The sequence below is a fragment of the Monopterus albus genome, unplaced genomic scaffold (assembly GCF_001952655.1).
Source record: "Monopterus albus unplaced genomic scaffold, M_albus_1.0 scaffold106.1, whole genome shotgun sequence".
In the NCBI taxonomy this organism is placed as follows: Eukaryota; Metazoa; Chordata; class Actinopteri; order Synbranchiformes; family Synbranchidae; genus Monopterus; species Monopterus albus.
Genome location: NW_018127986.1, coordinates 607279 through 631952, shown reverse-complemented (window position 1 = coordinate 631952; position 24674 = coordinate 607279). Strand labels below are relative to the sequence as shown.

General features: G+C 40.5%; 3 protein-coding genes across 10 annotated transcripts; 2 read left to right on the top strand and 1 right to left on the bottom strand.

The window, feature by feature from the left end:
- Positions 1 to 1550: 1550 nt before the first annotated feature.
- On the bottom strand, positions 1551 to 12018 carry raf1a (Raf-1 proto-oncogene, serine/threonine kinase a). 4 transcript variants are annotated; one of them, XM_020610732.1, is made up of 18 exons: positions 11205 to 11684; positions 10992 to 11110; positions 9225 to 9448; positions 9014 to 9126; positions 8774 to 8876; positions 8526 to 8683; positions 8023 to 8112; positions 6192 to 6345; positions 5418 to 5442; positions 4495 to 4604; positions 4108 to 4225; positions 3824 to 3908; positions 3467 to 3643; positions 3333 to 3379; positions 3071 to 3189; positions 2806 to 2937; positions 1910 to 2044; positions 1551 to 1834 (listed from the first exon to the last, which is right to left on the bottom strand). In XM_020610732.1, the coding sequence occupies exons 3-18, from the start codon at positions 9423 to 9425 to the stop codon at positions 1694 to 1696; spliced, it is 1908 nt and encodes a 635-aa protein (XP_020466388.1). In that variant the 5' UTR covers positions 9426 to 9448; positions 10992 to 11110; positions 11205 to 11684; the 3' UTR covers positions 1551 to 1693. The 4 variants fall into 4 exon arrangements, with proteins under 4 accessions (XP_020466388.1, XP_020466389.1, XP_020466387.1 ...); XM_020610733.1 differs by lacking the exons at positions 10992 to 11110; positions 11205 to 11684 and adding an exon at positions 11979 to 12018; XM_020610731.1 differs by lacking the exon at positions 10992 to 11110.
- Positions 12019 to 14171: 2153 nt separating this feature from the next.
- LOC109966090 (cellular nucleic acid-binding protein-like) lies at positions 14172 to 18732 on the top strand. 5 transcript variants are annotated; one of them, XM_020610698.1, is made up of 5 exons: positions 14172 to 14274; positions 16480 to 16594; positions 17095 to 17160; positions 17342 to 17540; positions 17721 to 18732. In XM_020610698.1, the coding sequence occupies exons 2-5, from the start codon at positions 16483 to 16485 to the stop codon at positions 17836 to 17838; spliced, it is 495 nt and encodes a 164-aa protein (XP_020466354.1). In that variant the 5' UTR covers positions 14172 to 14274; positions 16480 to 16482; the 3' UTR covers positions 17839 to 18732. The 5 variants fall into 5 exon arrangements, with proteins under 5 accessions (XP_020466354.1, XP_020466350.1, XP_020466351.1 ...); XM_020610694.1 differs by having other exon boundaries at positions 16480 to 16600; XM_020610695.1 differs by lacking the exon at positions 14172 to 14274 and adding an exon at positions 14311 to 14382 and having other exon boundaries at positions 16480 to 16600.
- A 98-nt stretch (positions 18733 to 18830) lies between these two features.
- Positions 18831 to 23491, top strand: LOC109966089 (cat eye syndrome critical region protein 5 homolog). Its single transcript, XM_020610693.1, has 8 exons — positions 18831 to 19824; positions 20665 to 20868; positions 21007 to 21119; positions 21219 to 21312; positions 21409 to 21442; positions 21577 to 21751; positions 21877 to 22065; positions 22475 to 23491. Exons 1-8 carry the CDS (start codon positions 19705 to 19707, stop codon positions 22869 to 22871), a joined length of 1326 nt encoding a protein of 441 aa, XP_020466349.1. The 5' UTR covers positions 18831 to 19704; the 3' UTR covers positions 22872 to 23491.
- Positions 23492 to 24674: the final 1183 nt, after the last annotated feature.

The window sequence follows — 24674 nt, the reverse complement described above, 5'->3', positions numbered from 1 at the left end:
ATGGGACCTGACCAGAGCCACCATAGTGAATGCAGAGTGCTGACTGTGAAGCATGAGGCTGCCTGAGTGCAAAATGTAGAGATACTGTATTTATAAAAGGCATTATGAATCCAAGGTTGTGTACCCAAATGCTGAATGAAAGGATGCCCCCCCAAGAGGTTTGCAACATAACAATGATTTCAAGACACTGCAAAAATTCCACTTTCTTTTTAAAGTGTAAACTATGACCTGGCCAAGTACAGATGGGTGACAAATGAAAGGAAATGCCAACATAAAGTATGTTAGTAAAGTGTTGGGGCCACCACAACAGCTTCACTGCACCTTGGCATTGATGTGACAAGTCTCTGAAATCTACTGGAGGGATGAACACCATTCTTCACGTTCGGTCCAAATCTCTCATAGATGTTCCACTAGGTTGAGATCTGGTGACTGTGGAGGTCACAGCATATGATTCACATCATTTTCATATTGATCAAACCATTCAGTGACCCCTTATATCTTATGGATGGGGCCTCTGGGGAACCTCATCTGTGATGTATGGCAGAACAAATACCGGTATATATATTCATTCATGATATTGACCAGGGGAGTACTACATTTTGTTAAATACTTTGTGTTGACTAATAATTTCCATAATTCAATTTCCATTACAGCAAATTTAACTTAATTTTATTAAAATATTGAATAGACAACTTTCTCAAATTCACAATAAAAAGTTTAACCTCCAGAAAGAGACATGACAAACAAATACAAATTAGTTTCCAAATCATTTAAAATATTTAAGACAACTGCCAAATGTCCAGCTCATGATAACCTACCCACGGTAATGACTGATAAGAACGTGTGGGCACATTTTAGTTTCCGCAGAGCTATGAAACCACTGTGTCGATGGTTGCAACAAAACCCATCACCTTTGCTAAAATGTGCAAATTCAGTTTTCCATCACTTGTGCTTGCTGTCTGACAGGCTATGATTCCTCCATAAAGACCCAGAAGTAACAACAACAAAAAGTCAAAGACAACAACAAAAGAAAGGATTTCGCAATTCTACTCCATTATCATTTAACACAATGCAAAATAAACTACTACCGTGCAACTAAGTGAACTACATCCAACAGCTTTGTTTGTGACAACAAGAGGAGGTGTACTTGTGCAGGATCTTAATCCAGGTTTTGTTTCCTCTCAAGGCAGGTACACTTTAAAGGTCTTCTTCATGAGAACTCGGGTCGGCAGGATAGAAGGGTGCGCTTCACATCACAGAAGCCAAACCAAGAGACATCTGTCTTCTGTTGAGCTTCCTTCTAAGTCCATTTATCTGTCTTAGGTAGGTGTGCATGCACGTATTTGCAAATGTCATTACATGCATTGCCAACTTGGAGCTTTTGCATACTTCTTAATATGTGCAGTCATAAACAAGGCACCACCTCAATGTATCTCAGGCCAACTTCACGTCTTCCTTCCACTGTAATTCATCATCACTTGCTCCCTTCCATAGTTAAATCTCAGATGCACTTCTCATTGTACTTCCCTCTCTCCTCTTTTTATTACATATTTTATTGATTTGCATGGATTTATGTGTGATTGCATGTACATTTTTAGGTCTATATTGGCATCTATACGTAGAGGGTGGGTGTTTGAGCATTTGGACTATTTCAGATATTTCATGGAGGAGGAAGGGAGTGCTGTCTGAGCCTCTAGAAAACAGGCAGTCTGGTGGAGGTCAGAGTACAGGCATTGATGTCTTCAGTGTGAGAGGCTCTGTGCAGGGATGGTTCTGAGGCACTGTGGTTTATCTTAGGAAGGGCATGCTGGAGAAGTTCAATTGAAGACAGAATCTAAAAAAAAAATAAATAAAAATGGTATGAAACCTTCATTCAGGTCAATATCTACAGTTATCAAGAGTAGTTCACCTGCGGGAAGAGCTGCCTCTCATCCTTGGACTTCTTGATGCAGTCGGCCACCAACCTTTTCATGGCTTTGGGACAGTTCTTATAGAGCTTACTGAGATCTGGGGACAAGTAGCCTCTTCCAACCATGAAGATAATCTGAAAGGGGAGGATGAAACTACTGAGTATTCTACACACTACTAGTAGGAGACACCTCATCAATCCTAAATCAGCGGTCCACCTCAGTGATACTTTATAAATATAGCCAGTGAGTTTGTGACAGGCATTTAAAACTGCAGCTTTGTAAAGGCATGAGTGCCTCCTGCTGCTGAGATAAAGGATAATGAGAGCACTCTGTTCTTGCCAGGTCAGCTGAGTACAAAGTCATTCTACAATATCAAGGAGAATATGGCAACAACTGCAGATCATAAAATTACTAACGGGAACACTTTGTACAGCAACTTTAGCCTGATTGGAATAGAGACGCAGTAAACTGAACAAGAAGCCAGACACGATCCTGACCAGTGGCCGGTTAGAGAACGAAAAACCACAGACACACACACATGCACCCCTTTTCTCACACACATACGGGGTTGTGTTACGGTGTCTAAAATTAGGCCCATGGCTCCAGGGAGCCTGTTCCATGGTGCACCTTAGGCCAGCTCCACAACCCCCTTCAGACAGCACTGCACTGTCTTTCAGCTACCTTATGGCCTGGGTTTGCAGCTCGACACTGGGAGCAGAGCTTAGACACATGACTGAGTATGCAATTAGAGCTCTGTTTGACATGACCAGCTCTAACGTAATGGCAAAAAGTTTTTTTGTGGAGGAACACAATGGGCTGCCAGTATAATTTGCATTTACAGTAATACCACTAAATTACTGCCACCTGTCATACAGTTATGATGTGTAAACTTTACCTGATCTCTGTTTGCTATCTGGGAGTATGGGAGCTCTCCTGTCATGAGCTCAAAGAGAACAATTCCATAGGAATAGACATCAGACTGGAAGCTGTACGGATTGTTATCCTGCATCCGGATAACCTCAGGAGCCTGTCAACATACAGGAAAAGACATCAAGTATAATGACGGACAGTTTCTAGTTTGTATTCTTTATTTTTATTGCATTTCACAACTCAATACAGGTGCTTTATTACTGTAGTGACATTAAAGCTGTGTAACTGACCATCCAGAGAATAGATCCAGAAGGTTGCTCCACCTGATGTGAGCCGCTCCACCTGGCCTTAACCGTAGCAAGACCAAAGTCTCCAATCTTCACTGTTAGCCCTTCATGCAGGAAGATGTCTACACCACTGTCAAGGAATTTACAGCTAAAACGCACTCAAGAAACATACATCAGCCATTATGAAGATGATAGTATATGAAAACCTTTTATCTGCAATTTCAACATAGTTCAAGTACCTTATCATTGCTGATAGAAAGGATACTATTGGACTTCATATCACGATGAATGATGTTCTTTGCATGCAGATAGCTGAAAATGAGAGAGAAATTTGATAAGATCTAGTTCATTTTTTTTTAAATGTTGGTTTTGAAATAAATGCTCTTCTTCAAGACCTACTCCATGCCCTGAGCCGTCTGTCTGGAGATATCTATGAGCTGGATCATCTTGAAGTTTGTCTCCAGGACGTGAATATGTTTGTAGAGGCTGCTGCCCTCACACCACTGTGTCACAATGGCCAGGTTGTCCTTCGTCATGTAGCCCATGAACAACAGGATGTTGACATGTCGTGTTTTCCTGCGACAGAGGCAGAGGGGGGAGAGGAAATCAACAAAACAAAGTTAAGATACAAGTTTGCAAGGATGATGATTCATCAAGTAAATAAACCACCAGTTTGCCAATGTCAAAACAGCTGAAAGCTCTAGCTGTTAGCCACCTGAAACAGACACCGTATGCATGTTATCCTGTATGTCTTACCTCAGGACAGCCACCTCATTTCTGAATGCCTGGAACTGCTCTGGTGTGGGGTCAGTAACCTTTAAAATCTTCACTGCCACATCACCTACAACACAAATACGCTACTCAGCTACAGCTGATGCATGAGATCTACAGTAAATGCAAATGAACAACAGCGCTACACACTCCCTTATAATTACCAAACCATTTTGTGTCATTTCAAAATGTTATTTGTATAATGAGAAAGTGAAAGTGTTAGCAGTTCAACCTGAAAGTGCCCTGCCCTGTCTGAAGTGCATTCCTACCATGCCATTTCCCTTTGTATACAGTTCCAAAGGAGCCTGAACCAATGCAGGAGTTCAGATGGACCTCGCTGGCCTCGATCTCCCAGTAGTAACTCGAGTCTCGCTTGTCTCGAGGCCTCTGAGTGAACAGAAATAATTTAAAAAAAAAAGTGCAACTGATGTGAGAAGAACAAAATAAACATAAGTGGGTGTCATATGTTAGTATTCCCCCAGCACGGGGTCCCCTTTGTTCCGGGGCCCTTAGTGAAAAAAAAAAAAAAAAAAAAAAAAAGTGCAACTGATGTGAGAAGAACAAAATAAACATAAGTGGGTGTCATATGTTAGTATTCCCCCAGGCAGAAAGTATTTATTGCATCCACAACATAGAAGTCAAGATCCAGAACTTACGATTTTATTTTTCTCCTGAGTGTTGAAGGACGGGGCCCTCTCTCGCTGGGCAGGTGCCGGTGCTTTGGACTGGGACCAGCCTGTAGGGCTCTGGTTGGGTGAACTCCCTGCTTCAGGAATACAAAGAGGAAGGGAAGGAAGGGATTAAGGATGGAAAACTTTGCCTGTGTCCAGTGTCATTCAATACACACTGTAAAAGGAATTCTATGTAGAACACTACACTGAGTGGCAGATGGCAAAATCCAAGTAGCAATTCCAGGCACTAGTCAGGTCGCTCTTCTTATCTGGAAGCCATATTAATTTCCATGTTTTTACTGTCTGTGCAATGCATGATGCTAGTTTATGCTCAGTTAGTGACCATGGATTTTACACTGCCTATTAAGATGCAAATAAATGGAGGATAACTCTCTCTAGACATTCAGGCAACATTACAAACTGGCAAACACATGACTATACAATGAGTACTAAACAATTTGGGACACAACCTTTAACCCGGTTCTCTGCCTTCATGTTTTCCTTTGTATCAGACTCAAAAAGAGAGTTATGATTGACAATGGCAAAGTAGCTCTCAGGCAGGAACGACCCATGATGTACACACGAGTAGAAGTTGCTACTGATGGAAAAAAGATTGATCCATAAAGATTGATGATCACACATGGAGCCGTTTTTCCTGTTTTAACAGCACATCCAACTTACTCCTGCATTACCAAGCTTTACTGCTTCACTAGTTTTTAATTACTATTAAATGTAATGAGTAAACCTCAATGTCAGATGGTGTGAAATTCTCAAAACAATCTGAATATGAGCTATGTTTTAAATAATGTCATGATCAAAGGTGAGATGTGTGGCAACGGTGAATGGGGGGGAGGTACTGCGAAAAAGTGCACAACATGAAGCTAGTAAAATGCAAAATAGATACTTACTGGAGTCATGATCACGCATTGCATCCTAGGGAAGAAAAAAAAACAGTTCTGTCAGCTTGTACAAACAGTAAATCACATGCTGTGCTGTCACTTAGATGTGCTGTTCAGTACTAAGATGTGAATGTAGATAGCCTGTTTGCAAGGCATGCCATTCAAGACTCCACACAGACATTCTGCTTTCTAACCTTTTCTGGACTCTCAGGTGAGGCCTCAACAAAAGACTGGGAGAAGTGCACAATACCTACTTTCCTCTTCAGCCAGAATCTATGGCACCAGGAGCTGGGGGAGGTATTCAGGCAGTCTAGCTACTCCCCAGCAGTGTACAATACAACAGGCCAGAGAGGACAAGAGGGAAAAGGACATGGTAAAGGAAAGTGAGGAAGGAACAATGACAAGAGTGATGCTCAGGTTTCTACCTGGGCAGAATAGAGATAGAGAGGAAACCTTTACAAAGCATGCACAACTGGTGAGCTGATTATGCAAGAATGTTGGAAGTAAAAAAAAAAAAAAGCAGAAACTAAAACTGAACAGGGGGAAGTCAAATGTGGCACATTTTTTAATCAGTAAAATAAGTTGCACAAAACAGGCTGAACCCTGTCCAGGTGGATAACTTAATACAGAGGAAGATAAGAGGTGAAAAAAAGCAAAGAGAAGATAGTTGGAAAGTCTGAGATGGACGTAGGAGGGCAAGATCACTCTCAGGCAGGAGATATTTTAGGAGTGGCTGCCTCAACCTACAGGAGTACCCAGGGGACCCATCTGGGGTGTAGTTACCTCAATCATGCCGCTGTCTACAGGCAGGGTAGTGCTAACCATGTGGACATTGGGCGTGGAAGTGGAGCGCTGCCTCTGGGAGAGACCGCCGCCTGGGGGTGGGTAGGGTGTGGTGTAGTTGAAAGCATGAGGGGTGGAATATCGGTGGGCTGAGCTGCAAAGGTGAACAAGGTTCAAATATCAAGACTGTTTGCCCAAATCCTATGTCACTGCTTCAAACTGGCACATGGTTTTGACATTTAACAGAAAGGCATGCTGAATTCTGTAACTTCTTTAAAATTCAGCCACCGTGGGTGTGGTGGGTAGTGCAGGGGCTTTCTGGTTTCATTTCTGTCTTTGCTCATTTGAGTATCATCTGTTTATGTTGTGCCACCAACAAACTGATACCAAAATCAACAAGAGGCAAACAACAACAAAAATACCAAGGTAACACTGAAAAACAGCACTATGAGGAAGTAGCTATTGGTTAATGTTATTGTGGCCTTTGCCTTATTCCATTATTGGCCAACTTGACACTGCAGAGGTATTCTCCCTTTGATGTTTGCCAAGATCAGAGCTGGCTCAGCTGACTAGTACAAAGCTCACCAGTGAAATATGCTACGCTCAATCCAAATACTGGAACTGACTTAAGGTCCTCACTCTTACAAGCACAAAATGTAGTTTTAACAAGTTAAAATACCCTAAAACATATCTAGAAATAAGACCTCTAAAGTCCATAAACGAAACGTTCAGCTTAGAGTTCAAATGTCTTGATTCACCTCATGTTACTGAACCAGTAGCGGTACTGCGCCATAGCTACTGGTTAAAATGGGGACAGTGGGACTCCATTTGAATGACTATGTAAACAGAGATCATATTGCATCACGCTTATGATCATGGAGTGCACTCCATGAGAACAATCCCCCTTTTGTCAATACATGACTACATTTCAAAAGAGTCTTTGAGATTGCTCTGCATGGAACAACTCGATACATTGTGAGTGCTAATTTGGCAGCTCAGAGTGCTTTTAACCATTCCGAGTGCCCCTAAAACAACCGGGGCTTTTCACGGCTCAGGTAAGCCCCCACAAATCTGAGGATGTCGTTAAAAACAGGATTTAATTCAACTGAAATTAAGGCTATTTAGAAATAAAAACAAAACTACAGTTGTGCTGCAGACAAGCTCAACAAACGACAGAAAATGGAGTATATCTCTAATCCTAGGTACAATATGTTCATCCATCCTGCAATAATGAACAAAAACAAGAAGCTTAAAAAAAAAAGACAGAAAAGACAGATTGGACCAAACTATTTTCTTGTACTCCTAGTTTTCCCCTCCCAAGGGTTCACCATTAAGTAATAACACCAAACCCTACATTAAAACTCCTGCAATGATCCATGAAGGGGCACCCTAGTGGGTGACACCATCAAATACTTAGGCACCACTGAAAACAAAAACCTCTGCTTAAAACAAACAAACAAAAAAAAACAACATTGTGTATTCATGAATACTGCCATCAAAGCCTATATTCTCTCTAAATAAAAAAAAAGAAGTCTTCTGGTTGCAAAAGAAGATGGTGGCACACTTAAGCAAAAGATTTTTCACGTCTGTCACAGGCATAACACACAACTCTTCACCCTAGTAGAACAACAACAGTTTCTGATGCCCCCGTCATTTACATTTTGTTGTATGTATATGCTATATTTTCACTGTGTCGTCTTATTTGTGCATCTGACTGTGGGAAAAATTGCCTTGAGGACATTTATGTACTTTACAAAACTACCAGATGCTTAAAAAAAAGCAATAGCAGGATAATGTCATGGGCAGATCAAGGATAAGAACTTTTCCTCACCTTGGAAACCGTGTTAAGGATTCTCTCATTCGCCGGGATGTCACTGATGGCAGTGATGGGGTGCTGCTCTCACCAGGTGTTGGACACAAACTGAAGACAAAGTGAAAGAGAGAGTGAACTGCTAATAGCAATGTGAGAGAAAGTGTGAGCGCTTAATCAAGTAACAACTGACAGTTAAAGCTTACAGTGGTTGACAAGTAAACATGTTTATCTCTTTACTCTCAATGATATGGATCTGTGGGTGATTAGACCTCCAGCCTGCATGCAAAGCAACTAATTAGCCTCTATTCTCAGTGCAAATGTCCAAAGCCATATATACAAATTGGAGACTTGTAGTATTTGAATTACCTTTAAGAAAACTCTAAGCATCCTCACAGAGAATGGGTTTAGGATGGTGTGCATGTCTATCAGTTATATTTCTATACTGATGTACACCGTTACAGAATATACTGAAACATTACTGTTGTTACATTATGCTCTCACTTCAAACTGAAGACACTTACAGGAGTTGTCTGATATTGCTCCAGTCCACACACATTGTGGGCACTTTGGTGCTACAATGCTCATGGAATTTGTAGCCGCAAGTTTGACAACGGAAGCCGTTCAAAAGAAACTTCTGGCAAATATCGCAGAAAGCTAGCTTCAGATATGTTTTCCGAACCTGAAAACAGTAGGAAAAAAGTGCATTTATTTCTTTAGCACATCCATTGGTTTAAGAGTTGAAGATTTCGTAAATGTTTCAGGCACTCACAAAATTATGTGTGGTCAAGGGAACGTGATCTAAAACCTCCACCAGCAGCTCTTCCCCAATCAGTGAGGTGGGGTCAGTATTCCAATCCATTCGTAATTTTTTACTGATACAAAAAAAGTTAAAGGATTTACATGAAGGGATATCAAAGCAGGCAAAAGAACTGCAGCAGGGAAGAATGTGATCTCTATAAACTCTGATCTTATTCCCGTGGTTAGAAACGCATGACGGTGCTGAGCTCACCTCGTCTGTCCTGGATGCAGCCTGAAGACAGCACAGCACTGAGGCTGCAGACCTCGCACTTTCAATGCTTTAATCAGGCAATTGTGCAGAGTCATACCCGGTCGCACATTTACCTGGGGGACAAAATAAATAATAACAATAAAATGAATTCCTCCTGTGTGCCAGGATGTAACAGTATGCCATGTTCTACCTGTAGTGGAAATCAACTCACCACAGTGCGCTGCTGGTTCGGGAGGTAGACACGGATAGTGCTGCTAGTCTTGGAGTCAGGCATCTTGCTGTCATCAGAGGAGCGACGCTGGCAGGTAAAGCCCTGGACCATGGTTGGGGAAAGGCATGGCCCCTCGAATGTAGAGTCCTTCATTCCAAAACCATTGCTCAGAGTCTTCCATGCTCCCTGGAGGTGCTCCATTAGTAAATAGTCCTCTCAGTGGTCTGAAGAAAAGAAAAAAAAAACATAATACATGCACACATATACAAACAGCTTGAAAGGTCACATGACAACTTCTTAATGTGACATTAGCTCTCTTTCTCTTTTGTAAGGATGCAGGTGGCGTGCAGACCCCTTTAATCATTACGGGCCTATGTAAGTGTTTAAATCTATCCACAGTATCTGCCCTGTTGTCTTGAGAAGTGGCTGCAAAATGTTTGATGGTTTTGTTTCAGCGACAAAGCAGCTGTGGTTGGCTTGAGAGGACAGCGGAACCTAACAGTGTTTCACAAAAAAGCAACAAAACAAACATGTTGGTTATGGCATCAAGAGTCTGTCTGATGTAATCTCCAAACATAATCTCACCAACCCCCTTGATGATGGTGTGATTAGAGCGTTTCAGGGTTATGTCAGAAAGTGAACAGCAAGTCTTTCAGAAGTGTGTCAGGAAAAGTTAAAGCAAACACATACATTCTGACCCATTTACTGGTTTCGTGTGCTTATAAAACCAGTGGCTACAGAATACTGCATGTCAGGGATTTTGACAAAAAAGCAGCAACTTTCTTTCCTTTCTATTTGCATGGGAGCACCAGAGCAATGTAAACAAACTAATCCACTCAGACAAGAAGAATCTCAAGTCAACACAAAGGTCGGCCATGTTATTTACAGTCAGACTTTTTTTTCTGTATGATCAGACAAAAGATAACTGAACATCATCAGGTTATAAAATACTGTCAAGGATCACAATATTCACCCGTAAAGTCTACTTAGAGATATCGAGGGAAAAATAACTTGAAAATACAGGTAGATGAAAAACGGTAACATCTGTACAACTTGAGAAAATTTGTCATCTGTCAACGGCAGCAGCCTAAAAAAAAAAAAAAACTGTTACAACTCCAGTTAGACCTACCCATCCCAGACAAATAGGCTCCCTCTTCTGCTTTGTTTGTTTTCAATACAAACTGCAGGACTATATATATTTAAACAGACACACACACACAGAGAGAGAGAGAGAGGTTTGATTCTTGGTCTTCATTTTCAGTGTGCAAACTTTCACGCTGCAAAACTTCTAATTATTTCAACCCCCACCCACAGCAATAACTGTAAACACACAGATGGGAACCAAACTTCTGCACAACACCTGTGACACCCTTTGTGTCCCCAGCTCAGAAAGGCAGGAACTGGAAGCATCTTGGGTCTCCCATTCTTCCCACTGCGCTGCAAGAACCGTGTTCACAAGTGCCACGATCCACGAAGTCCACAACAACAATACTTTACTTCCATCTGCTTAGATCTCTTCTAAATTACAGGTCAAACCCACGACAAAGGCTGCATCCACCAGCACAGTTTCCGTGACTGCAATGAAATCATACATGTCGGTGAGATCAGCAGGTTAGCATATTTTGGGAGAGTTAAGTGGAACGCCTTCAATCTTGAATCTTCCTACTAAAATCACTACAGGATAGGCCAGTACTATAGGCTAAATAAACGCGTGCCTGATTTTCACAGCTATAGAGTATATTTACAGCCGCGGCCTGGTTGACCCACTTGTAGCGGTGAATTTCCCCGAAGGCCCTCGGTGGCGAACTTTGTCGTCAAACTTCACTGCACCGCTCTGGTCACCCTCCATTCAAATTTGACTTGTTCAAACGATGCGTTTTCTTGGCCTTTTTGAGAAGCGGTGTTAATTGTTGTAATTAGCATTTCAGACATAATTCAAACAGTAGCCGTGTTAAGAGCCTGTAGCATGTATATGCTTACCAAGAGAAGTTACAAAAGTTTGCTCCGCCATAACTTCGGGAAAAAGTGGCGTCGGTGACATCATCATATTTGCAACGCATTCAGAGAAAAGAGGAAAAAGTCGAAGTTGGTAAAAACCTAAACCCTATCAAATAAATAAACTTGTATACCGTGGCACCAAAGAAAGACGTCGAGGTCATAGACGGGTCTCTTTTACGAGCCACCTAAAATAATAGAGGAAAAGCTGGATCTCCCAGTCGTGGTAAATGCGAAAACAATCCGTCGGACCCTCAAAGTGACACGACGAGGGATATTCTTTAAGGCCAGTGAAGCACTTTCAAATTAAAACTCCCGTACGTTGCTCGTCAATGCCTCTCCTTTCCAATCAATATTTACGTTGCTCAGGAGAAGTGGAAAAGGTTCGAGCTGGTGTCGTGCGTCCGTCTGACGCCAGTGATTGAAACAGGACCTGGCAGTCATAACAAGAGTTGCAATCATCACTCACACTGCGCAACTATAGCACAAATTTAAGCCCTCCCACTTTGGTGGTACTCTTCTTTTTGCACATAAAATATCTACAGTAGATTTTACACTATTAAGTTCTTATATTGTTTTGGATATCAGTGGGCTGCCTACACTACATTTAAAGTAATCCTCTGTAGCCTCTGCCAAAGTTTAGCTTGTCGCAAAGACCGATGCATAGTCTATGTAACATTAATATAAATTTTAATGCACATTCGTTAAAGTGGTTTAGTTGCAACTGTCTCTTTTGAAAAGTAGAAATAGGCCCACTACCGGTTTGGAGTAAAGGAGTGATCCAATGTTAACTCCAAGTGCACCATCATCTGGAGACTTGGGACAGTGCAACACTGGTGGAAATCACTTTGTAGCCTTCCTGATTATTGTGACAGCGTACACATGGCCTAAAAGACCAAAGATTCAAGTTGTGTGACAGCATGTAGGCTACAGTCAGAAAAAAAAGTTCATTAAAAAGTGCATACTTTTTAAATAGAGAGAAGGCATAATTCTTTAGTTAACGTGGATTTGAAATGCATCTAAATGTTAAAACAGGCTTAAATATAGCTTCTCTCAGACAAGAACACAGCTTCTTCTTTTCCAGTCTCGTCCTGAAACAGTGCCACTGTAAAACTGTAGCCTCCACACTCACCATGTGTTCACCTCTGTGGCATCACAGTCTGGGTCCCCTGAGGTTTCTTAATCAGAAATGGCTCATAGGTCCTTTCAACAAGCTGGAGTGACCATCTGAGAAAGAAACAGCTTCATCAACATCCTGGTCAATATGTCTTGATGGGTTCAGCATACAGTTTCCACAAAGCAGCAGCAGATAATTCTAGCTAGAAATCTGGCTCACAAAACCATGTTACATCTTTGTTTAACAACAAACTGGACTTTCTGTCATCTCACAATTCAAAGTACTTTTCTGAAAATGGCATTTTCTAACAGATATCCCATCTAACAAATAACAGAACAGAAATACTGTTCTGTGGAGATGAGGGCTGGGCTTTGTCATTGTGCAGTGTGTTAAGGTACCCCACCCCACATGCAACAGTACCACTGTATTTCCATGTCTTCATGGGATATTATGGTAATACATGTCTTCATTAATTCAGAATTTTACACCACAGTTGGGTATATTTTTCCCTGCTTTGTATTAAAGATCACGAGCTGCAAAATTACGACCACATGAAATAGAAACTGTAATCTCAGAGCTTTATAGCCAAAGCCACCTTAAGAATGAGATGAATGTATCTTTCCCACTTATTGATCTGACTGAGCACTCAGCCCAGTTAGCTGAGAGGCTTTAAGTTTCCATGGACTGTTGTCTTTATCTGTCCTCTTGTATTTAAACATTTGATGCAATCAGGACTGCTTAAACACGAAGGGTCTCCATAAGAATTAAACAAGAATATGTCTGTAAAATCATCAATTTGAAACACATGCATATCAATATTTGATTGTTTTGACTACACGTTGATTTAGGCCTATGGCCACTCACTGATTCTTTCAGTGATTATTAAGTTGTCATTTTATGTGTTAAAAACCAAAAATGGTTTAAAAATGCTTTACACTGTCTTAGGAATACATTCTTTTATTGATTTAATCATTGTTCATCGGCCTATGACCCAATGATTTAAAATAATTCTTGTAATGATTCTTGATTTCTCAGTCATGGTCAAAGAGAGATTTTTAATGTGCTTCTGTCTGTTTTTCACACTGCAAATTCACTTTTTTAGTTCAAATTGAGCAGTTCAGCACTGACTGTAACAGTGGCAGCACTCAGTAGTGATTACTTGTGTAAAAGCAGCAATACTACCATCTCAGTCCTGCATTCAAAATGTGACTTCAGTAAAAATACAAAAATACCAAAAGTACAGGTTCTTATTATGCAAAATCTCACATTTCACATTAATGTATGCAGTGAATTTATTTATTGATGCATTATTGTGTAGACCACAATTAATCTTGCAGCTGGGAAAGTTATGGCTAATTTAATACCCAAATTTTGGATAAATGCTGGGCATGAATTCAGTATCAATTAAGTGTCTGAAGGCTACCCAACAATTAAAAAAGTCACAGAAAAACATTTCAAGTTTCCTGTTTAATGGTGAACAAGAATCTGCATCTTATACACTGTATGTCTTGTTGCTCTTATATAGTATATATAGACCCATACCTTTTTTTTTATTAATTTTGGAAACTATCACATAAATTGTTATTGTTATATACTATAACTATATTTAGTCTTGTAGTAGTTGTAGAAGTAGTACCAGTTGCAGTTGTTACATTCGAGAATGTTTATTTCCCAAAAAGTTTCTAATGTTAAAAATTAAGATGCTAAAACAGGGTCAGTCGATTTAGGGAAAAGGTTTATTCTCTGGCCATGATTGGATGCTTCATAGAGGCGGTGCCAGACATCCTGGGTGCTGATTGGTTGTTTGCAGACTATGCCACCAATGACAGTGGAGGGTTTTATTGGATACTGTGAATGACAAATCAGGAACTCTCGCACGCACCGCATGCAGCGCAAAGGAGGAGGCGTAAACAGTGACATAGCTAGGTAGCCAACAAGGTAAGCAATAAAACTGCAACAAAAATATGTAATCAGTAGGTAGTGTATGTTTGTACACAGTCAATTGGTGATACATTAAAAATGATTAGAATGAAAGCTGGATGACTGGTTAGTTTTATTTTGTAAAAATGCAGGGGTTTAGTTTGGTCTTAATAACGTAGTATGGGCTTCTCAGTTTGGCCTGCTAATGTTAGCTCATCACAACGACTTTGGTGTGCACGTCATGCGCGGGAAATTATATTTTTATAGTATATTCACTTGAATAACTGTCATAAGCTATCAGAGGTAAACCTTTGTTTCTATAAGTGTTGTAGTGGCACTTTCTTACTGGATAAAAATGAATAATCGTCGACTGAATCGTGCTTGTTGGTCGTGATCGTGAGACGGTGGGCTAGCATGTGCTAGCCAGCAGTAATAGTGTCTCGCCAGTACGCAGAAAAATCAGCGTGACTAGGCCAACGCTAGCGTAGCTTCAACCTTTGGCATTTGTGTTTGTTTTGCGAACCCACAAACATTTCCAAACTACTTATTACCTATTTCGGACTCAACGTCGCTAAACGTTTTTTTTTAAACGAATCAAGTTCTCTTTTGCTTAATGCTATTTTAGCAGATGTTAAGTCAACACAATACGATGCAACGTGACTGCCCTCTAGAGCTAGCTTTCCAATGTAGCATACAGTCCACGGCATGCTTTCATGGCCGTTCATGTGGTAGTCAACGGCGTGTAGCGTTATATTGAAGTAAGTCCTTAAAGATAATTTAAACTCAGTTGTTTTTAGTTAACTGAATAGATGGAAGTCTCCCGGTGAACATTGTTGTTCCAGAAATTAGTTAGTGAAACAGTGTCATGTGAGCAATAAGTGGAGGCCCAGCGGACGTTCGGATGACCATTATAGGAATTATAACGTTAAGCAACAAGTTAGCCTTGGTACTAAGCGGCGGTGCAAGAAGTAATCAGATCCTTTACTTAGTTAAAAGTAGCAACAAAACAGTGTAAAAATACTCTGCTACAAGTAGTTGCAATCAAAAGTTAAGTAAAAGTACAAACATCAAAACAAAGTACTAAAAGTAAAGACTCATTATGCAGAATGGTACATTTCGTTGGTAAAGGGGAGCTAGTTTTAACTTATCTAAATGCATTTAATTTGAATTACTGCTGTGTAGCTTGTGAATTTTCCACCACAGATCAATGAGGTTTTTTACTGTATTTTTTTTGTATTAATCTGGTTCTGAAAACCAGTAACTAAAGTTATAAAGTAAATGTAGTGGAGTTAAGAGTACAGTATTAGCCTCTAAAATGTAGTGAAGTCAAAGTATGAAGTAACAGAAAATGAATTTACTCAAGTACAGATATTTAAAAATTGTACTTAAGTACAGTACTTGAGTAAATGTACTTACTACCACTGGTACTAATGCAGTATACATTGGGCTGCTTTGTGGTGTGATCCTGAGTATTGTTTTTGCATGTTCATTGCGAGGAGATTGATTACTTAGTATCTCCTTTTTTCCTAGCTTGATGTTTATAGCACTGTCAGCAAACAGAGGTTTGGCCTATGGGGATCACAGCATTATTCTGCTATAAGTTAGTCTGGTCGATGTAGTGTCAGTCCCAGTTATAATACTCAGCAGGTGAAGTTTTTATCCCTGAGTCTTGGTGTGTGTGTGTATTGGTATTTGAGTCAGACATTAAAAATTGTATTAAAAAATCTAAAATGGTACTCAAGTCTAGGCAGTTTGACAGCTTAGAGGTTGTTTTTTTTTCAGCTCTGCACAGGTATGGTTATCCTTAATTTCACGTTACTGATGACACTTGGTGTGCCCTGTCCTTTTAAAAAATATCAGCAGCACATCAGCTGTTCATTTTGTTGTGCAATGGTGTAAACAGCTGCATCAGTCAAAATGTGAGATTTCTTGAACAACAGTCCACATGTGTGGTAGAGTGAAGGCAAAAATCATTCCGATTGTTCTGGAGGACACTTGAACATTTGAACCACAATGAATGTAGAATGAAAGCAACAAACTGGAAGCCCTCAACCAATGCATGTGACAAATATGATTGTGCAATCAAATTTGACACAAAATAAACTTTGTTAGAACTTTGTTTGCCAGAATGTCAATGCATACACCTCATTTAATGTAAATGGCTATGAAACATTTTTATTTTAAAATTAATTTTGTTTGATATGTATTATGTCTTTTTTTAAGGTAATGGAGATGAGCAGCAACAGTGAGTGCTTTGGATGTGGCCGCTCCGGACATTGGATCAAGCATTGCCCTAATGCCAGTGGCGGACGGGGCCGGGGCCGGGGCCGGGGACGAGGCAAGGGTACTGTGTAGTATTTAGGCTACACCCAATATAGGTTATATGAGATAATTATTATTTGACCACTATATTGTTGTTTTTTTTAAACTGCATTTTCTATGTTATTCACTTGTAGCTGTAAGGCAAGGCAACTATTTGTAATGCACAGAGGCAATTCAAAGTGCTTTTCATAGGCAAAGAGTAACAGCATTAAACATTATAGGCATTGAAATCAGTTAATACAAAATAAAGAGAAAACTTAAAATGAGAAAATATGTAAAATAAAATAAAAAGTGGAAGATCACAAACAGGACTATAGAGTAGTTACAGTGCAGTACTATATTGTAGGAGCCCTAAATGCAACACAGAAAACAAAAGTAAAAGTAGTCTTGTGTTGGGTTTCACCACACCATACCTGATGGAACAAATTTAAAACACTTCAGGGGTTTAAGGTATACATTAAACACATGTTTGTTTGTTTTTTTAACACCTTTGCACACTAATCTGTGTCATTACAGAGCTGTTCTGTTATCGTTGCGGAGACCAAGGACACATGGCCAGGGACTGTGATCAAACTGAGGACGGTGTGTGCATCGCACTTATTTCTTCTATTTCAAATCCACTTAGAAATAATTACAGCAACATTCTAATTTCTGTGTTCTAGTAATGATAACAATAGAGTAATAATAGTTGTTTTTAATAGCCAGATTGTTTCTTGACAACAGTAATGCAGCAACTGTTTTTATTTACATGTTTCCTATTTAGCGTGCTATAACTGCCACAGGAGTGGTCACATTTCCCGTGACTGCAAGGAACCCAAAAAGGAGAGAGAGCAGCTCTGCTACACCTGCGGCAAAGCTGGTCACATGGCCCGTGACTGTGACCATGCCAACGAGCAGAAGTGCTACTCCTGCGGTGGCTTTGGCCACATCCAGAAACTTTGCGATAAGGTGAAATGTTACAGGTGAGTATTGCCTTATTGTCCTATTTTGTGATGCAAGTGGTGTAGTTGTATAATGTCTGACATTTTTTTATAAAATACTTTTAGACCCCTGTCCTCTATTTCTAACCTTTTAAAGTGGGGTTATTGTGTTCCTACTTTAACTGTCTGTCAGAAGAAACTAGTAATGTTTGTCTCCTGCAGGTGTGGCGGGGTCGGTCACGTTGCTGTGCATTGCAGTAAAGCCAGCGAGACTAACTGCTACAACTGCGGAAAGGCAGGCCACCTGGCAAAAGAGTGCACCATTGAAGCCACCGCATAATCAGTGCCCTCTGTTGCCCCTCCTTTTTTTTCAGATTGATGGTTGGTTGTATTATTTTCTCTGAATCCTCTTCACTGGCCAAAGGTTGGCTAACAGAGGCTAGTCCCAGGCCAGTGAGCCTCTCGACATGTAATACAATGAAAGGGGTGAAAAAAAATCTTTCTGCATTCAATACAAAAATGTTTTAGTTTGGTAGCGGTGTTATGTATAATGCTTTGTTAAAGAACCCCCCTTTCCAAGCCACTGGTGACCAGAGACGAATAAATGGGACTAAACATATGGGAAGCTATAGGACCTCTGAGCTTGTGGAAGTGAGTCTCAGTAAAAAGAGATAGAAGAAGGGAGTAAGTAGAAACCAAACTTCCATGTATGGTTATTTTGGTTTGTCTTAGTGAGATATGAGTTGGCCAAGAGAGTATGACATGGAAACAGTTCATAACATGATGCATTTCAGCCCTACAAGCAGCTAAGTGGGCGATAACAAACTACATATTATATTGCTAAGATATAAAAATTTTGGAGGTATTAAAAGAAACACATTTTATAGAAATCTGTTTACAATTTAAATATCACTCAGTAGTCCAAGGTAGACTTTTCCTTTTAAAATGGCTTTGGAGGTTTTTTTTCTTTCCCTTTTTTTTTTCTTCTTCTTTTATACCTTGGCAAAATTTAACATCAAGACCAGTTGTCAGAACAGCAGAATTAGGAGTTATTTGGGAATGAAAAATGTTTTCACAGAAATCAAAATGTTATTTTTGTACAATATCACTTAGACTACTGTATAAATACCATTTGCTTGTACTCAGTTTTTAAGTCGGAAGGAAAGTGCAACTGAAGTCCTAGAAAATAGAAATGTAATTTTAAACTATCAATAAAGCTGGAGGAGCACGGGGAGGACGTCTGTGATGTGAGTGCAAAACGTTTTAAAATGTTTTTCCTTTACAGGTGTTCATCTGCTGTCAACTGATCTGCCCCATCTTTTACAAGTAACATTCTGAACTACAGTTTACCCAACAAATCCCTGTTAAACGGTCATTTGAGCCATTAGACTGGGCCATGTGCAAGATAAAACACTCCAGGGCAATGGTATACAACGCTATACAAAAGGAACCCTTGTTTGGTCCACAAAAATGTTTTCTGCTACTTGTGCTTTGTTGCAGTATGTTTGGCAGGGCATGAACAACATCTTTATTATGCCACCATATTTATGTGCATTCATTATCTTTGTGGAGCCACTGTGCAAGGTTGTAAAAGGGGCTTTCATTGACGTAGCATGTTGGGTAAAACTGGAAAGGGAATTCGGCTGTCTGGAACAGTAAGGGTCAGATGTGTGATTTTAGAAGAACACGAGGGCAGACTGCTGTGACAAAACTGAGTAAACCCAACTACTTTAGCGTCCTAAAGCCAAGGGCGAGGCGTAAAATGGAGAACCATGTGGGTCCGTGTTCATATTTTATACTGCGAATAAATCAGTCATGTACGCATATACACTCATCGAAAACTGCAGGGAACAGAAACGATGTAGACGGGATAATGGTTTTAAGCGGGGTAGTGGGCTTTCGCAATGATCTGCGTGTGAGATACAAAAGATATGCTCTACCGCGATATCTAAAATGGCAGCGAGTTATGCAATGCAGTGCAGATGCGGCTTTACAGCTCCTTCCGGTAGAGATGCAGATAGCCCCGCCTACTCGTTTCGTCATCTTCTCTTACCCTTTCAAAATACAGGCGACAAAATAGGGAAAAAAAAAACAAAACAAGCTGAACAGTCAGCGCGGCCGGAGCGAGCCGGCTCATGCCGCATGCGGGGTTGTCTTGATCCACTTATTTTTACATCTTTTTTTTAACCGGTGATAAATAAAGGAGATGAGGGGACTCCTGCCTTTCTCCCGAGTCCTATACACCCTGAGTAACCGTCAAGCCAGACGAAAGCCTGGGATTGTCGGTATTCGGTGCGGGTTTTGCGGAACTCAGTCTAATAGCAAGGTAAGGTTCGAGCTGTTGCTAGTCGGCTAAGGTAAACAATAAGACGTTGAGCAGGTGAGACTTTGTAAGTTGTACAAGATGTTCTGTTACGGTGTACCAAATCGAGGTTACATGCAACTTTCTAAAATGTTGATCAGCTGGCAGGGAAAAATAACGGGGGTCCGACATCAGCAACCATGTCGGTTGATAGTTTTCCTCATGAGAAAGACAACCGTCGTTTCTCTGTGTTCCCACTTAATTTTTTTTTCAGCCCCAGTTACAGAAAATACAGACCGAGGAAAAGCAAAAACACCTTTTATGTATCTGAGGAGCTGTAAGATTGTTGATATGTCTACCATATAATCCTATATCTTTGTGAACTGCTGTGTCACCATAGGATTCTCGGGTACTGGCCTATATCTATGTTGCTACTCTCAGGAAGGACCCATATTCTCATACTATAGGATCAACCATGTCACTGACTAGAAATACATCGTTGCCCATGGAAACAATATTAGCATAAAGTAAATTTAAGTAGCCTAATTTAAACATGAGAAATGGACATTTTGCCTGACATTATGATTCATTTTCTTTAAGAATGAACCTTTTGATTATGTGCAGGGTCACAAATTCTGCTCTTGGCTCGTCTTTCATTCTCAGGCACTTTAAAGCCCATTAGTGAATCTATTTTCACCCTGACTTCATTCAGCTTTGCCAGGCATGTTTCAGATTCATCATCTTCCTTTATCCTCATTATGTTGCATTTTTTTTCTACATAAGAATCATATCACAAAAGAAAACTACTCTGATTTCTTGCTTGCCGTTTGGTTGATTAACTTGCATCTGTCCTTCCTTCTACAGCCACAGCCAAGCTTTGGGCTATTGTTCGACATTGATGGTGTGCTTGTCCGAGGAAGGCTGCCAATTCCTGCAGCAAAAAAGGCTTTTGAGAAGTTGGTCGACTCTCAGGGACAATTTGTGGTGCCAGTTGTTTTTGTCACAAATGCAGGGAACTGTCTCCGACAAACAAAAGCTGACCAGCTCTCCCACATCCTGGGAGTACCTGTGAGTTATCAAACTGTTGGGACAAACCACTATAGCAGATCTGTGGAGACCAGATATAACTTCAGACAGACACAAAATTCTAATTCATTCTTATATTGACAGTGCCCTCCGATGTCTCTAACAGTTATCTGTTTTCAGATTACAGAAGAGCAGGTCATCATGTCTCATAGTCCCCTGAGGATGTTTAAGCGGTTTCATGACAAGTGTGTGTTGGTGTCGGGACAAGGACCAGTCCTGGAAATTGCTAAAAAGTATCCTGGAATGTTGGTTTGTTATGTTTTCTATACACGATTTATTTAAAATTGTACTTTAGTAATACTTTCCAGTTCTCCTTAACATACTGTCTTTAGTGTGGGCTTTAAGAATGTTGTCAGTATTGATATGCTGAGGGAATCCTACCCATTGCTGGACATGGTGGACCACAACAGGAGACCCAAGCTGCCGGTGAGATGCTGAAATCTGACACAGAAATTAAATGTTGTTTATAGAAATATTAAACAGTTCTTTAGCATATGTTTAGCTACCCTTTTTTCATTTCAGACCCATCCTGTTAGCAACCTTCCTAAAATTGATGGTAAGAACACAGACCTGTTATTTCATCTCAAAGGTCTTGTCAGTGGTCCTCTACAGGATAAGCTGTATAGATAATAGATGGATGGATTATTGACATCAAGAGATTTTTTTTTAATCCCTTATATCTAATCACAGCTGTGGTTCTGTTTGGGGAGCCAATTCGATGGGAGACCACCCTCCAATTGATAATTGATGTTTTGTTGACCAATGGCAACCTCTGCAGTGTTCACCAACCCCAAAGGTTGTCTCACCTCCCCCTGCTGGCTTGCAACATGGACCTCATGTGGATGGCTGAGACACAATCTCCACGGTAACCTTTAAAAATCAGAAAATTTTAAATGAGGAATTTCATTTATTAACATCATCAACCAAAGCACAGCATTCGAAGCTGCCAGATGCCAATGCACTTTTTATCTCCATCTCATTACATCTCAGGTTTGGCCATGGGACATTTCTTGTCTGCCTAGAGAACATCTATAAGAAGATAACGGGTAAAGACCTGAAGTATGAGGCTCTCATGGGAAAACCCAGTGAGCTGACATACCATTTTGCAGAGTACCTCATCAGAAGCCAGGCCATACAGCAGCAATGGAAACATCCTATCACATCCCTTTATGCTATAGGGTAAGTTTCTCTCTGCATTGCAAGGTGCTAACAGCATATGGAATATAGACTTGCACTATGTTCAGAATTCACTTTTAATGAAGAGAGCAGAAATGAGCACTACAGTCTATGGATGAAACTTTAGTGAGATGTTGCTCAATAATATGGTGAGAAACTATATGTGAAAAAACAGAACTACTCCTTTTCAACTGCCCGCAAATGTGCCAGTGAATACAACACACTTTTGTTCAGAACTTGCATATTTGCATGTTTCACTTCAACTTTTTGTTGCCATGGTGCTGGTACAGCTTCACTCTTTGCCAGTACCATGTAATTACTTTAATTGTTACTTCAGAAATATCAGCCTCTAGGCTGATTTTGTGCATACTGCCTTAGGCACTAAGTAATCTCTTTCCTTATGCATTCTTAGGGATAACCTTATGACTGACATCTATGGTGCCAATCTCTATAATCGCTACCTGGAAGAGAGAGTTGCTAGGAAGAACCCAAAAGCCGTTGCCAAGATGGCAGCTGCCACAGGGTCGGCCACTGCAGTGCCCCAGGATGAAGAGATTGACAACCTGTGGGAGAGTGAGCTAGCACTGCCCTCTGCTACTTCCTGTAAGTCAGTCCTAGTCTGTACGGGGGTCTATGACCCCAACACAGAGGTGCCATCTGATGCAAACCACTGCATCAAACAGACTGTGTTTCATGGACACAGGGACTTCAGATTTGATCCTGCGCTCGTGGAGCCCGGCCACATTGTGCAGGATGTGGCAGAAGCTGTTGACCTCATCTTTGAGCAGGAGAAGTTTGTGCCTAAGTAGAGTTTTGAACATTTTATGTGATAATAGGCCCCTAGTAATGGAGGAGTGGGCTAGGTGTATCATTTAATGTAAAGACAGATAGGAGCCTAACACTGTGGACATTGTTTAACCACCTAACAGGGCATTGACAAAGAATGGGTCAGCTTCTAGTCTTTCATCACTGAGACAGGCATTAGAGAAAATGAACCATTTAACTGTTACAACCACTCTTATTGTTTTTGTGGTTGTCAATCCCCTGTTCTTCATTAAGAAAAAAGTGTAAGAGCTCCCTGATGACCACTAAGTATTTTTAGGTGATAGTTTTATTTTAGATTATCATTCGTCCTGTATTTATTACAAGAATTTAGCTGTGTTTTTAATAAGCATATCCAGATAACATGTGACCTTTTTTCTTAAAGTGGATGATCTATGCATGAGTATTAACTGTACTGTAAAAACAACTGTTTCATGTGCAATATTGTCCTCTAATAGTACTGTCATTAGTACTTTGTGTCTAGTTGTGAGAGCCTTGACCAATATTTGCACAGATCCAAGATTTTCATTTTTGCTAACTGTTACCATATAACCTGGGCTGTATGATGTAGAGACTTTAATTCCATAAATAAAAACTAACACATTTATTTAGATACAATGCCAATCAAAAGCATCCACTCCCCCATTTTGGCCATGTTTACTCATTGTAAATACCTTAAGAAAATATAAGGAATAGAGTCATTTTGTGTAGTCTTTTTTTTCCCAGCAGCCAAAATGTTGACTACTGTAATTCTAATAATCACGTTATGTTACACACACCCAAGGAATTTGTTTCTGGTACAGAACCGAGGCAGCCATCTGTGGCTCCAACTCACACTGATGGCTCTAACCATCGGGGCAACCTCTGGGGTTCAGTGTCTTGCCCAAGGACACTGTGACACATGGACTGCAGGCACTGTGATTCAAACCTCTAACCCTCCAGTTGGGAGATGACCGCTCTACCTACTGAACCACGTACAACTAGTGGATCATCTCAGTTTTTTAAACATAAATTCTCAACTTATTCAGCCTTTTCATAAGAGCACAGGAGTCCTGTAGGACTGACAAATCCATTGTAAAACAAATATACAAGCAGGTCTCCCTTGAAGGGGAAAAACCTGAATAAATGAGTGGATTCTTTCAGGATGCCTCCATCCATAGGGCACGAGGGGTCACTGAGTGGTTTGATGTGAATGAAAATAATGTGAAGCACGTGTTATGACATCTCAACCCAGCTGAACACCTATGGGAGATTTTGGACTGATGTGTTAGGCATGGTGTTAATCTCTCCAGTAGAATCAATCCTAATGTGCACTGAAGTCATTTTTAGTGACACATGATGGCCCAACATCTAATAGATGCTTTATGTTGATTTTTCTTTTCATTGGCACCTGTCTGTATATACACTCATATTAAGAGTATATTCATTAAGGTGTCTGTAACGAACATGTTTGAGATATAACCAAAAAGTGCAGCATGTTACTTGCAGTGAACAGCATAAGACACTTTTCAGTCAGTGTGTCATACATTTACCTAGTGCATTGCATACTTAAATGAGCAAAATTCTCCAGAATACAATTAGCTTACATGGTAAGGAAACAGCGGGTCCCTGATGGATTAGTGGCTATGATTCAGTGTTCTAAACGCTGCGGCCCAGGTTCGATTCAGAGGTGTGTCAGGAAGGCTATCCGGTGTAAAACGTGCCAAATTTCAACGTGCGAGTCATCAGTGTGACTATTTGCTGTGGCGACCCCTAACGGGAACAGCCAAAAGAGACAGACGTGGTAGGGA

Coding starts and splice junctions, on each gene's coding strand:
- LOC109966090 (XM_020610694.1), top strand. CDS start 16,483: ATGGAGATGAGCAGCAACAGTGAGTGCTTTGGATGTGGCCGCTCCGGA. Junction 16,601..17,094: donor GGGCCGGGGACGAGGCAAGG/GTACTGTGTAGT, acceptor GTGTCATTACAG/AGCTGTTCTGTTATCGTTGC. Junction 17,161..17,341: donor CTGTGATCAAACTGAGGACG/GTGTGTGCATCG, acceptor TTTCCTATTTAG/CGTGCTATAACTGCCACAGG.
- LOC109966089 (XM_020610693.1), top strand. CDS start 19,705: ATGAGGGGACTCCTGCCTTTCTCCCGAGTCCTATACACCCTGAGTAAC. Junction 21,313..21,408: donor ACAGGAGACCCAAGCTGCCG/GTGAGATGCTGA, acceptor TTTTCATTTCAG/ACCCATCCTGTTAGCAACCT. Junction 22,066..22,474: donor ACATCCCTTTATGCTATAGG/GTAAGTTTCTCT, acceptor ATGCATTCTTAG/GGATAACCTTATGACTGACA.
- raf1a (XM_020610733.1), bottom strand. CDS start 9,425: ATGGAGCACCTCCAGGGAGCATGGAAGACTCTGAGCAATGGTTTTGGA. Junction 8,113..8,525: donor AGCAATATCAGACAACTCCT/GTAAGTGTCTTC, acceptor CTTTGTCTTCAG/TTTGTGTCCAACACCTGGTG. Junction 6,346..8,022: donor TCCTTAACACGGTTTCCAAG/GTGAGGAAAAGT, acceptor TCACCTTTGCAG/CTCAGCCCACCGATATTCCA.